Source organism: Plectropomus leopardus, chromosome 20, assembly GCF_008729295.1.
Source record: "Plectropomus leopardus isolate mb chromosome 20, YSFRI_Pleo_2.0, whole genome shotgun sequence".
Taxonomy (NCBI): Eukaryota; Metazoa; Chordata; class Actinopteri; order Perciformes; family Serranidae; genus Plectropomus; species Plectropomus leopardus.
The window spans coordinates 7,263,336-7,276,572 of NC_056482.1; the positions used below are offsets into that span (position 1 = coordinate 7,263,336).

General features: G+C 39.7%; 1 protein-coding gene across 1 annotated transcript in view; it reads left to right on the plus strand.

Moving 5' to 3' along the window:
• lamc3 (laminin, gamma 3) overlaps positions 1-13,237 on the plus strand; it is a 139,608-nt gene that overhangs the window by 6,742 nt on the left and 119,629 nt on the right. Inside the window, exon 2 of the mRNA XM_042509210.1 lies at positions 3,489-3,793. Coding sequence (XP_042365144.1) covers positions 3,489-3,793 — 305 coding nt within the window. The remainder of the gene's footprint in view (positions 1-3,488; positions 3,794-13,237) is intronic.

Genomic DNA, 13,237 nt, shown 5'->3' on the forward strand with positions numbered 1-13,237 from the left:
GAAAACGCCGGGCGATTTACTGGTACGGAATTGGGGTCAGGTTTTTCCCACAAAGACTTGGTGAGATGCACACACATTCCAAGTGATGTCTGCAGCTGGTTCTCATTCAGCGCCATCAAAGGCGAGCAGCATCCTGTTTCGGATGTAAAACAATGATAGAAGTCTGCCACAGTTGGCATGACACTCTAACAGATTACTGCCGCGCATATGAGGCACAATTCTCTGTAAGAGGCGATTCTTTTTTTTTTTCATTTGAAACTTCGAGAAGCAGCATGATTAGAAGATAAATCCACTCATCCGTGTATTTACTGATCAGAAAAAAAAAATCTCAGCCTGGCGTAAATAGATTGTAAATATTGAGTCTACAGCACTTGTGGTGAGTTTAGTCTCAGCCGGTCTCGGTCTAGCGCAGCTGTGTTAAGTTGACACTAATGATTCAGAGCAGGGTCAGACGTTTTATTTCTGCAGTTCCCAGCCTTTACTCTTAAAGTCTATGTCCAAATAGTGCTTTTATTAGTGTGCTTGCGCACAACATGAACAGCTTTGGTCGGATTTGTGGTGACACAAAATTCTGGATCAGCGCTGTAAAGTCACAGCAGACTGTTTTTGTGTGTTTCCAAGCTTGTCCTAATTTTTGGTGCTCAGGGACCTGTTACTCTGTGGACAAAAAAGGAGATTTCTGCTTCAAACTGAGCTGTGCAAACTGTGGAAATAAGGCTCAATCCCAGTTCACCCCTTCCCCCTACCACTTAAGCTTTCTCCCTGCATTTTACACGTTCACGTATAGGGGTAGGGTGTCCCAGTTCTTTTTGGGATAGAGGGACAGAGTGAAGTATTAGGTTTTTTTAGAGGCACACTTTAAACAGTGTTATTAGAAATCATTGGCAATATGGCTCCACAAGCAAAAAAAAAAAAACCCACAGATATGAATTCTTCTTTTGTAAAGATTCAAAGTTACAATAACCATCTTACTGTAATGTTGTTTATATGTATTATGGTAACATAATACATGACAGCTAGCTAATATTACATTGTTAATGTCAAATTTTGTATCAGCAATGCGCATTACATGCACGTAAAATGCATCAGTATTTCTGCAAATTATGAATTTTAAAGCCTTTGTGCATCTCACAAAAGACGATCGCTAACAAGTGGTTAGATGAGACTACAGAGCTTTGTACTACTGAACACACCACTCATTGTGGTGGTGACAAGTCATGCAATTATTGTGTAGTTTGTTTAAAGCCTAATGTTGGCACTTTACTTCTGAAGATAACGTTTATGCTGCAGAAATCCTAAAATTAGTGTTAATTTTTGAATATTATCTTATATTCTGCAATAATCCAAAAGCTAATGGAAAAATCCCATTTTCAACGAGGGAACCAGGGCAACGCTAACTTCCATGTTGGCTTACAGATAAATATCATCCCTGCCGCACTTTATAGCACACACATGAGAAATCACCACTGCAGAATGTAAACACCTATTTATGTAAATGCCAGTATTGACAATTGAATTAATTAATTGAGTAGATTTCAACTACTATCCCTTGTACAGTAATTCTGTTCCAAGGGGCAAGATGGCACTTGAAAATGAAGAATAACAATAAGAAGTGGGCTGGGGCCTCAATGTGCAAATTCTATGTCACACTGTTGTTTATCCATAGATATTTTGTGTTATATGCCTTAATTCTAATAGCTAAAAACCCTCTCTGTTGTGGCCACATAATCTCTAATGATTACATAAAGTTAGCATTCCTGTAAGACGATGGATCACGAATCATTAGGCATTTTGAATAACAACATACAAATATCCTTTGCAATTAGTGTGCATTTCATCACAGGGGATATCCAACAAATGTTTCATCTTCTGCCTCTTTTATGTTTTCGCCTCCGTCCCAGCAGGGCCGAGCTCACCTCACGCAGGGAGTAAATGAAAGCTAAATGATCTTAGGGCTCCTTAAGGAAAGATACCATTAGAGATCGCTGCAGAGACAAGAGACAGAGATGCCTAGATCTGACTTGGCAGGGAAAAAAAGCAACAGATGTCATTATGGCTGTACCAGTGGATGGCATCCTTCTATGAATGTGCAGAGCGACTGAGACTTAGTATCTAATGGTGTAGAAAAAAATCCCCAAGAGTGCAATGAGTAGCCTGTTAAGAGTTTTTACATGTTACTTCTCACTCCAGTCTCAATATGACTTCAGTTTGTGTCTGCCCAGTGAATCCCCTGTAAAGCCGCACACATTTGGCAGATTGTGAGTGTGCGTTCATATTCAGGAAGTATAACTCCACAAGCATCCCTGATATGGCTCCAAGATTGTTGTTTGAAGTGTCCGCAGTGAGTAAACAATGGGCAGAAATGACACCACTCAATCAAAAAGAAGCATTGATTCTCTGTTTGCACTGAGATTAGAGAAGGAGATGTCGATTTCCCACAAAACCAAACAGGAAATCTGATGAAGCAACCATTAATTCAAGCCGCCTGAGTATGCAGTATGCAAAAAAGATACAAAAATGCATTCTTTCCTAACCTTTCCTCTCGTTTAATTAAACTTATACCTGTGAGACTCATCCCTACGCTTATTATGCACTTCCAAAAATTACTTTACAGACATTTCTTCAGTTACAATGCAACACCAATTACAGCGCAACTTAGTCGGCTCTGCCAAATCCCCCAGCACAAACTCAAATGGAAATCTGAGGACGGTATATCTCCTCGTTTGCTGCGGATCTTCTTCCAGATGAGATTGTGCTCTGAAACCTATTTTCTCTTTTTTCACAGATTGAAGTCGAATCGCTGTTTTTTAGGGGGAATACAAATCTTTGAAAAGTCTGACTTCTCTTTCTCTCTGTTTCTCCACATGCCCTCAAATGACTGATGCACCGCTAAAACTTTGCGTAGAATTAATCACTTGGTCGATGATATGTTTAATTCTATACCATACTCGGCTCCTCATGACACTCATTAGTGTTTTGCATGTTTGACCAATCACTTTTATATTGATTCAATTTGCCGCTTTCGTGTTGCATCTCTAACATTGCATCAAACTACATTTGATTCGACAATACGGGACGATTTCCCTAATGTGATTTTGCACTCATTGGCCCATTCTGATGTTGTAAGGGAGGGAAAAAAAGCCATTTTTGTCTCTTTCCCTTTGACCTATGTTTCACTTCTGGGGCCTATCATGATCTGGATAATGAGAAAATAATCCTGGGTATTCTTCTACTCCTGCAGGAATGACATTCATTTACCCTGCACAGAGGCATGGGAAATTAAGCCTATCCCCCATTGTTTCCCGTCTTTCTATAATGCAATTACGACTCTTTCTTTCCCTCTGCTCCTGGGCCCTAAACTATCACCCCTCAGTATTTGTCTCTTACATAACCGGCCCTGATCTAGCTGTGTAACTACAATGGATCTAGTTCTAACAGTAATTCTTTCAATGATCCCATTCAGAGCTAATCATATCTGTGTTCCACAGGGAAGGCTTTTGAGATAACCTATATACGGTTGAAATTCTACACCAGTCGGCCGGAGAGCTTCGCCATTTACAAGCGCACGGAAGAGGATGGGCCGTGGCTGCCTTACCAGTATTATAGCGCCTCCTGTAAGAAGACCTATGGGAAGGATGCTAAGGGTTTTATCCGCCCAGGAGATGATGAGCGGACGGCTTTATGTACAGATGAGTTCAGTGATATCTCTCCCCTCACTGGAGGAAACGTGGCTTTCTCAACCCTGGAGGGACGGCCCAGTGCGTACAACTTCGACCAAAGTGTGGTGTTGAAGGTAAGAGCACATTTTGTTGTATGCTTTGTATAGAAATTACAGCTCTGATTTTTTACCTTTCATATACTTTGGTTGACATGGCTATTACTGGCTCCACTCAAGTGTTAGAGATGTGTCTACCTTCTCTCCAATATAGTAGAACTAGATGGCTTGCAAGGCTCAAAGTGCCAAAAAATACATTTGTAAAAACTCAACAGAACTTTCTCTTTCCAGGAATCATGACTCATTTGCTTAAGATAATGCATACACCTTGTAGTGATCAGTTTCATGTAGGAGCTGTTTTCTTTCTACCGAACTCTACCTACCAAACATTTCATCCCGCAGAAGGCAGCATGTATTTGCTCATGCACGAGAGGCTTGTGACAGCATGAGATGTAAACATTACTGGCTGAGCTGTAATGTTAGCCAGCTCAGTGATGCATGGTAAGCTTGCAGTAGCTAGCAAGAAAATAGTTCTAACATGAAACTGCTCACAACAAGGTCTCTGGATTCTCTTGTGTAACCAGGTCATGATTTCTGGAAAGAGACATTGCTGTTGAGTTTTCAATTATTGTTATTTTTTAAATAATTTTTTTTTGTGCACTTTTAGCACCACAAGCCAAGTGCCATCGAGTTTCATTATATTGAAGAGAAGGCAGATATCTCTACAGCCGATATCTCCAACACTCATCATGCCAAAACAATCTAGACTGATAACAAGATAAAAATATTTGATGTAGATCAAACATTAAAAACATTAAGCTATTTACTTCTTTTAAAACATTTCAAAACTTTGCTGCCACTCCATAACAGATATTAGATCCTGCTAATGTTGACCTTTTCAATTTTTTTTTCCTGAAAAACTCAGTGTGACAATATGAACATTTTTCTTCCAAAAGACGTCATTATTTAACTGTATATACAAAACGTAGACAGCATGTTGGAACAGTGTTGTGCAACTCATGTTTCTGGGCCACTGCCTTAAGGATACACCTTTACAAAAACAAACGTACCGTGGTTATACACAGATAAATACGCCTACAAGCCTTTTTCAAAGCAGCTGAAGGGAATCTAATGTTATACTTGGCTCTGATTAACATTGATGAAGCTTTGAAAGGGCTGTGCTGAATTAATGGCAGCCTCTTGGGGGAGAACCGGGGAGGGCACAGTAAAGCGTGGCTAAAAATGAGTAAATAAAACCCTTAATGCAGCCACTCCTTTTTCCTCGGCAAGGCTGTGAGTATGCGTGCGTCTGTCCAAGAATGTGCTCTGCGTGGTTACTTACTTTTCATGTCAGTAATTACTGTGGATCTTTGCTGTCATGTGTAAATTTTTATGTATTTCCGGGTCCGTGCACTGGTTGCACTAACTCATAATCAGCCGCAATATTTATATAGAGTAAAAGTAACCTTGTCAAAACAAGTTAAGTAAGCTGGCTAATTAGAGCAGAGATCTACAGGGCTATCTACTGAAGGAGGGTATATCATGATGATACATACAGTAATAATAATACCTCATTGTCGAGGCAGATGAAACATGTGTATGCATGGCCAGAAATAGTAAATCAGCATATTGTCCAGCTCCTGTGGTAAGTGCGACAGCTGCTGATATTTAATTTTCTCTGGCTCAACCTTAAAAATCAAACTGTGTATTCAGACAGAATACCACGTGAAATTAAGTGGCAGCCCTGTTGCATACAAACACACTTGAAAACAACTCACATGAATGTCATGAGACAAAAAATTCCCTTTGCTTTCTGTCTGAATATATCTTAAAGGGAAACTCTGGTATTTTCCAACATGGCTTCTATTTTCCCGTATTTTTGTGTGTTAATGACTAATAGGAACAACAATTTTTGAAACTCGTTAAGTATTGAGAGAGAGTGCTGCAGCTGGCAAAAGTGAAACAGACTGCAATCTAACCACTTGGGGCAAGTGCACCCTGTCAATTTATGTCCACTAGAAGTGCTTTTATTTGCTACAGAAATGCTCAGATTGTTGTCGTAAGTGTCTCCATAATGTTGTTGTAATGTAAAAGGACCCGACAGAGAAAAATAACCATTGGAAAATAGGTTAAAAAATACCCCAAGATCTAGAAATTCTGTTTACATACCGTTAATTTAATACATTTATAAGCAAGGGCAATCAATACGTAGATTACATTCAGTTGCATCGTTTTTCAGGGGAAGGAAGTTTTACCCTTGTACTGCACAAACCCTGTGGGGATGTGGTTGGAGACAGGTGTTTGCATCATAAGTCGTGACTGTGATCAGGTTTGGGCAACAAATGCACGTCAGTTTAGGTTAGAGAAGGATCATGGTTTTGCTTAAATATTGATAAAGCAAAAACTTTTTAGTGCTTCAATTCACTGTGACTTTTTTTAATTAATATTTAACCAAGAACATGATCTTTCCCTAACCTTAACTGCATGCTTTGAGTGCTGAATAATAACCATAAAAACATTTAACATGCTTTGCTGCTACATGCAGATATTGTATCGCAAAAACAGATACTGCACTATTTCTTCGACTGTGATGGGTGTTCATTCAATGCATTTCCCCATTATGTTTTAAAAATAAAGTAGTTCAATATTTACCGTTGCATGTAAGGAGTTTAAATGTAGAAGTAATTTCTGTTAGACAGAATGCAACTGTAAAAATACATTTAAATAATGTAAATGATCCCAGTAGGAGCAGCCATGGTGAATACAGATCATCCAAAAGTTGTTCTTTTTCAGTTAAAGTCACAGTGCCACATCTGTAAGCAAGATGTGGACATACTGGCCTCCCACTGCCCGAGTGTTCTCACTCTGCATATTGTTTCTTTCCACTGTCTCTTACAGTGCTATTTGCATGTTGCTATTTTTATTCCTTGTCTCCACAACAACAAAAAAACACCATGTGGTGGACATACATCTTTAAAAATAATCTTTATTTCAGGCACGATATTCCGCGGTGATCAGTCGTCAGTCATGGCCCCCCATGTTGTCTAATGATGAAATGTTCCTCCGCCTGACCTTTCTCCTCAAATGTCGTGAGGGAAATAGGTCTGCCAATGCAAGACTACTACCTCTGTAAAGGAAGCTGTCCTCCTCCACATCATTAAATAAGAAGAGTAAGGGTGTCTTTTAGATGATGTGTGGAGGATATGCAGTGTAAGCCTGCATAAGCATAACCTGTTCCCAAAGAAAGAAACCATCTTCCAAAACTTAATAAAGTAACAATGAGGGGATTTTTTCAGAAGATGTGTTGCTCCGCCTGTCAGTATATTTGTAGTTCACTGTATATGACTGTTATAAATCAATTTAAGGATGATTTAGCTATGCTACACCCGAATCCCAAAATTTCTCTCAGCCCACACTTGATGTTTTGAAACTCGACTTGAAACATATGTTTCAAATCTCTGTATGCAACATTCTGTGAAAAAAAAGCTAAAGGAAACTGGAGTCTGAGTCAGAGCAGAGAAATGGTGTTTTTGAATATTTTTATGCCTCCGTGGAAAGCTGTGGCTGGAGGCATAATGTTTTCAGGTTGTCCATCCGTCCACGTGTCTCTTATTTTCGTCAACACGATATCTCAAGAATGCCTTGAGGGAATTTCTTCATAATGGGCACAAATGTCCACTTGGACTCAATGATGAACTGATTGAAAATAGGTCAAAGATCAAGGTCACTGTGACCTTGCATCCCTATCATTCTCGTGAGGGTGATATCACAAGAACACCCTGAGGGAAGTTGACACAAATGTCCACTTGGGCTTAAAAATGAACAGATTTGGTAGTTGAAGCCCAAATCTCAAGGTCACTCTGAGTGTTACTGCACAAAAGCTGTTTTTAGCGATAACTAATTCATGTGCTTATTATTACAAAATATAGGATAATATGATGAAGTGATGACATTTTATATCTGAGAGGTCTAAGGTCAACTTCAATTTGATATCATAATGTTCTCCAAGAAAACTTTTCTTACCATTATTTAACATCATAACTCAGAAACAGAGGGGGAGACATTTGGTCAGATGCTGAAGTGGTGACACTAATCTTGGATGCCCTCCTTGAAATTGTGCTGATTGTATAAATTTTCTGTGCTGCTGGGCTGATGATGTGTGCGAAGTAAACTGCAAGTGCAACTTGACTTGTTCACGGAGGCATTTAACTGCAAAGAGGTCATTTTAGTGTTTAAATAATTTCCTTTAACCATGTCCATTTAGTCTGTGAATAAAATGCTGTCATAGAGGTTAGATCTAAAATTTAATTGTTATATGATGGATCGTTGCTACTTGATTTTGAATTAATGAACAGAAATACAGAACTAATTCGAATAGTTTGTAGCTGATTAGGATTTATTGTGATGCCATCATTGTTTTATTTGCACTCCTAAACCTTCCAAAGATGTATGATCTCAAAAGCACAACAGGGTGATAGAGCTGACAAGCCCTGAGGGCTACATATGGTATCTCTGCCTGCACACATACCTTTACCCCACCCCCTGCCACCCCAACACACAAATGCTCTCTGTGCCGGATGCTGTCTTCTCGTAAAACCTCCCCTCCCGTCAACCATGGCACTTTGAATGGGTGACATCTCTGCAACCTCCTACAGAGTAGAAAGAGGCAGCTTTCCCCAAGAGTGATCCCATTTCAAACTGGGAAAAGATGGAGGATGGAGAGACAGCAGTGGTGGAGTCACATCAGCTCTCAAGCATACGCTAAGCTGCACTGAGGAGCAGGATAAAGACATTTTCTCCTCATCTCTGCTACGTGGGGTCCCCTTGCGTCAACAATGAGAGAAAATAGAAATGAAATGCACCATTGGATTAGCTGGAGTGTTGCTATGGTTGTGCACATTGTGTGGCAGGCTAGTTTCAGTGTGGCGACATACAGCTGCATGAAAAGAGAATCTGCACACAGAACTGGATTTGGCTGCTGAGCTGCAAGTCCAGAGATTGTCTTATCTGACTTGCTAAGACAACAAAGAAAAGAGAGTGAATAAAAACATAGTTATGTGGCTTAGCAATAGCATCTTAACCCACTGCCAAACAAAAAGACCTTTCTAGAAGTTTCCACAAGCACAAGGATGTTTCCTGCATCATCCTCCGTCTTCCTGCTCAGTTTGTATTACTAATTTTCACTTCCTGCACTTGTACTTCGGCATTGTTTTTGCAAGACAGCAGTTATAAAATGCTTACAAGAAAAGGTATCAGCGTCCTGGTTTTCTAGTTCAGAGATTATTAAACTGTCCTTTTCTGATTAATCCCTTCACACTAGTCTTCTACCACTGTGCTATTTTGGTTTCTCCATCTATCTGTTACATAATTTTGGACTCTGGCAGGCTGGGACAATAGCAAACTGGAGTCTAGGTTTGTAGGACATACTGGATTGTGCCTGCTGTGCTGAAATTTTGTAAAGTGAGTGCTGTGTTTTCGGTTGGAAATACATGCTCCGTGCATGAACAGAGCGAGAAATACATCTTCCCACCATGAAAGGATTATGTGGGATTAAGGAATTAAGGGACTAAGGATTATGCGAAGGAGGCATGGGTAGCATGGGTAGAAACAGGTAGTCGGAGTGTTGACATAGCGTAACAAGAAGAAAGGACATTGTGGTTAGGATGGTGGACACTTGTCTTAATATCTAATGACGTGTGTTTGTCATGGAAGAAAAAGATGAGACAATATATACTGGTAGCTTAATTAAAAAAAAAAAAAATCAGTTGTCTTTTTTTGTCAGAAAATTTGTCCAAATCTTAACCACACCAGGAGGAACCCTAGGCTGACCTGAAGTTGTCTTTCTTTGTTACGCTCAGTGGTGCCTTCAAAGGGGGGCCAAGGGAGACCATGTCCACCCTGGTACCCCTCACATGGCAAAAATAATTGAAGGCCAACATTACTGTCTTAAAGACGGTGTGGCACTCTCATTTTTAATTGTGAAGTTCATATAATCTTGTGAAACTTGACAACCAATTGCATCCAGTTGTACTGATCATGTGGAATACCTTGTTTGGAGGAGTGTTAAATAAGCCACATTTTGGTGCGGGAACAACTGGCATGGCCATGTTCAAAGGAGTCTCTTAACCTCTTACCTCAAAATATCTAAACAAAAATGTGCTCTGTAGGTACATAGGTGTCTCCCCTAAATCATATCAGAAACCAAAGTTTATCAGCATGCAATTTCCTAACTCTTCCTTTTTGACATAGTTTTCAACTAGCCAATAAACTTCAACAGCATAATTGAATTCCTGAAATTTAGTGATGGCTTTTGCTTTTGTTGTTCCACCCCATGATTTCCAGTGGCTTCATCTGGCCACCCCTATGAAGAATATCTGGGGGCGTCACTGCTTACGCTCAGCTGTTCCACGGGAAAGATTTTCCATTTGTGCTGCAGTCACATAATGTGACTGCTAAGTGAATGTGGTGTATAATTGTATCAACAACACATTTCATTCATCCCATTACATTTTGTACACTGGAAGTTGTAAAACAAGGGGAGGACATTTTTGGTTTTAAGCATTTTGAGCAGTGAGTCATACAGCCTTGTCATAAGGGAAAATCACTTTGTGAGGTGTAGTGTTTTTGTCGCACCTTGTGTGTGACAAGAAAGAATCCAAAAAGCACCCAGTTGTGCGAATATGCTGTTAATGTTCGACACACCAAATTATAAAAGTATTTTAGACACACTAGTGGCCTTGCTCAAGGCCTACCTGTAGGCCTACTCTCTGGCAATCTACAGTTGTATATGTTGAACTGAAACATAATATTTAAACAGAAAAAAACAGAACACCTTTATACCTGTTGAACCTTTGTTAGACTTAAGTGTCTCCAAATTGGGGTTTTCTAAAAGCACTTCCATTACTAGGGGCAGCGCTGTTCCAATAAACACTCTTATGACTCAGTCTATCCAACTGATTTGGCTTTTTACACTTCAGAGGACTCATCCAAAAAGTCTGTTTTATCTTGGAGAGTTTGATTCCCAGGTGTGTCAGTCCACAGTTCCAGCTTGTCCCTGTCTCTGCGTGTCCAGGTCAGCAGCATCGCAGTTCACTCTCTGAATGAGGAACAAGCATCAGCGCTTTTGATTTTGGCATTTGTTCCTCAGGCAACATCTGTGATGATTCCTGTTGTTTTGTGCGTGTGGAACTACTGTGACCAGCTGTATGGAACAGTCTATCAATTAATGCATTAGTTAGTGTGTAAGGGAAAGCTCAATATTATTCAGTCTTCTATTATTGAAACAAATAATTAGATTTTGATGCTCATGTCAGCCGTTAGCTAATTCTGTTCTGTAGGTTGTAACTCTTGGAGACACTACTTGAAACATCATGTAATATTTTTTATCCCAGGACGGGAGGTAAAATATAGAATACGATTACATAAATTACTACCATTACGTGTTGAAAAAGGTATTTTTCTGTTTTCAGTAATTGAGATCACTATAAAAAATTCATATCAGATTTTAAATATTCAGACATAAAAACTGTTGTTACATAATTATGTAGAAAGAAAAAATATCCCCCTAAGGCCATGCAGGAATTTCTTCAAATTTAGCACAAACATCCACTTGGACTCTAAAATAAACTGATTTGAATTTGGTTGTCGATGCTTGAAGGTTAGGATCACTGTGACCTAACAAAACGTGCTTTTGGCCATAACTCAATAATTTATATAGTAATTATGACACAATTTTACACAAATGTGTAATAGGCTAAAATGCTGAAGTGATGACATTTTATATCCAAAATGTCAAAGGTCAGCTTCACTTGACATCATAATGTTCTGCAAAAACATTTTACTGGCCTTTATTCACCATCATAAGTCAGTAACAGAGTAGAGGACATATGGTCAGAAACTGAATCGGTGACACTAATCTTGGGTGTCCACCTTGAGTTTGTGGTGTTTGGACAGATCCTCTGTGTTCCTGGGGAGAAGATGTGTGCAAAGTATTGATGTTTTCACATGGATGTAAACTGTAACTTCAACTTGACAGGTTCACAGAGGCATAAAACCGCGAGGCAGTAATCTAGTATTTCTAGTCAATCTATGATAAGGGACTTTTTCCCCTTATACATCACGATTTTGAAAAAATCTTGAATAGCCTTTAATTTCAACAGTCAATGTTGTCATTTCTCATTAACCTATTGAACCTTTAGATGTTTTTCTTTCCATGGTGCCGCCATGTAAAGAAGGACATAAGGGGAGGACTGGTTGATCAGCAAGGAGCCCTTAGTCACATTAAAACCTGGCTACTAATGGTGCTGTTGGCTGTATTTCAATATGCTTTGGATGACATCGACCCACTGATTATAAAGCTGCGGGGGATCAATATAAGCCAAGAATACATAGATTGGCTGGAAAATCTCTCTACAGTCCTGCCAAGCCACCCCTCTCCTTCACTCCACCTCTCCCTCTCTGCCTCCCTCTTAAACAACAAGATGAGAAGACCCATAATTGACTGTGATCTGTTCTCCCATTAGAATAAAAGGCGGATCAATTGCACCATTTCTTTCATTAAAACGCTCATTCCCTCTCTACTTTCAGGGTGATGGGACAGAGGGTTGTAGTGAGCAAAGACAAAAACACATCAGCAATCCTGTTTGATGCACAAACAAAGCTGGTGGATTGTAAAAAGAATATTGTTTTCTTTGGAGTGAATGGTCAAATAAGAAGAGATGGTGGGGGCACACTTCATAATGGTAACATACTGGTTCCCGCTTGAGCTACAAATACTAGAAAAAATGAGGAAAACTGGCAACTCAATACTAGAAAAAGGGTTGAGAGCAGTTCTCAAAAATTCCCACAACAATGCTAAATCTTGAATATAAGATGAGAAAAGGAGGGAAGAGGGGACAACAGGGAGGGAGGTACATGCAAGGTCATACTATCTTTTAGTTTTAAACAATTTCTTACACAAATCCAAAATGCTTATTTTCTTATGTAATGTAAATAATGAGATTTCTACATTTATTTCACCAAGTATCTCCCAATATCTTACATATTATATGTATTAAAAACCAACAATAAGACAGTTAAAACAGCAGACAGTCTGTTGATTCGGTGAACTGGTGTCCAGATTTTGGTTTCCATTTGGAAGCCTGTAGGCGAGTTCGTTCCCTTGTAGACCCGTCCAGCTGATTACACATATCGTCACCACAACGCTGCAGGCTGCTCTGGAATGCAGCATTTTTGGCTGCAGGGCTTTCCAGGACAGGTGTCCTCTCCAGAGCTTTTTGCTGCTGACTTTGCACAAGCATTGGGGTCCAGTGGTGAAGTCCACCGGAACAGCTGTGTCAGGTATTGGGGGCAATGTGACATATTGTAGAACAGGAAGCGTGCTTTGCTCATATGGTGCTGCCAGGTCCGCAGAAGTGAGGAAATAACAATCAGAGAGCAAGGTAGATTTACTCTGTAGGCGTAGATGGTCACTTCACTGGAGGTGGTTCCATGACAAATGAACCCTATAGGATGTCACATGGA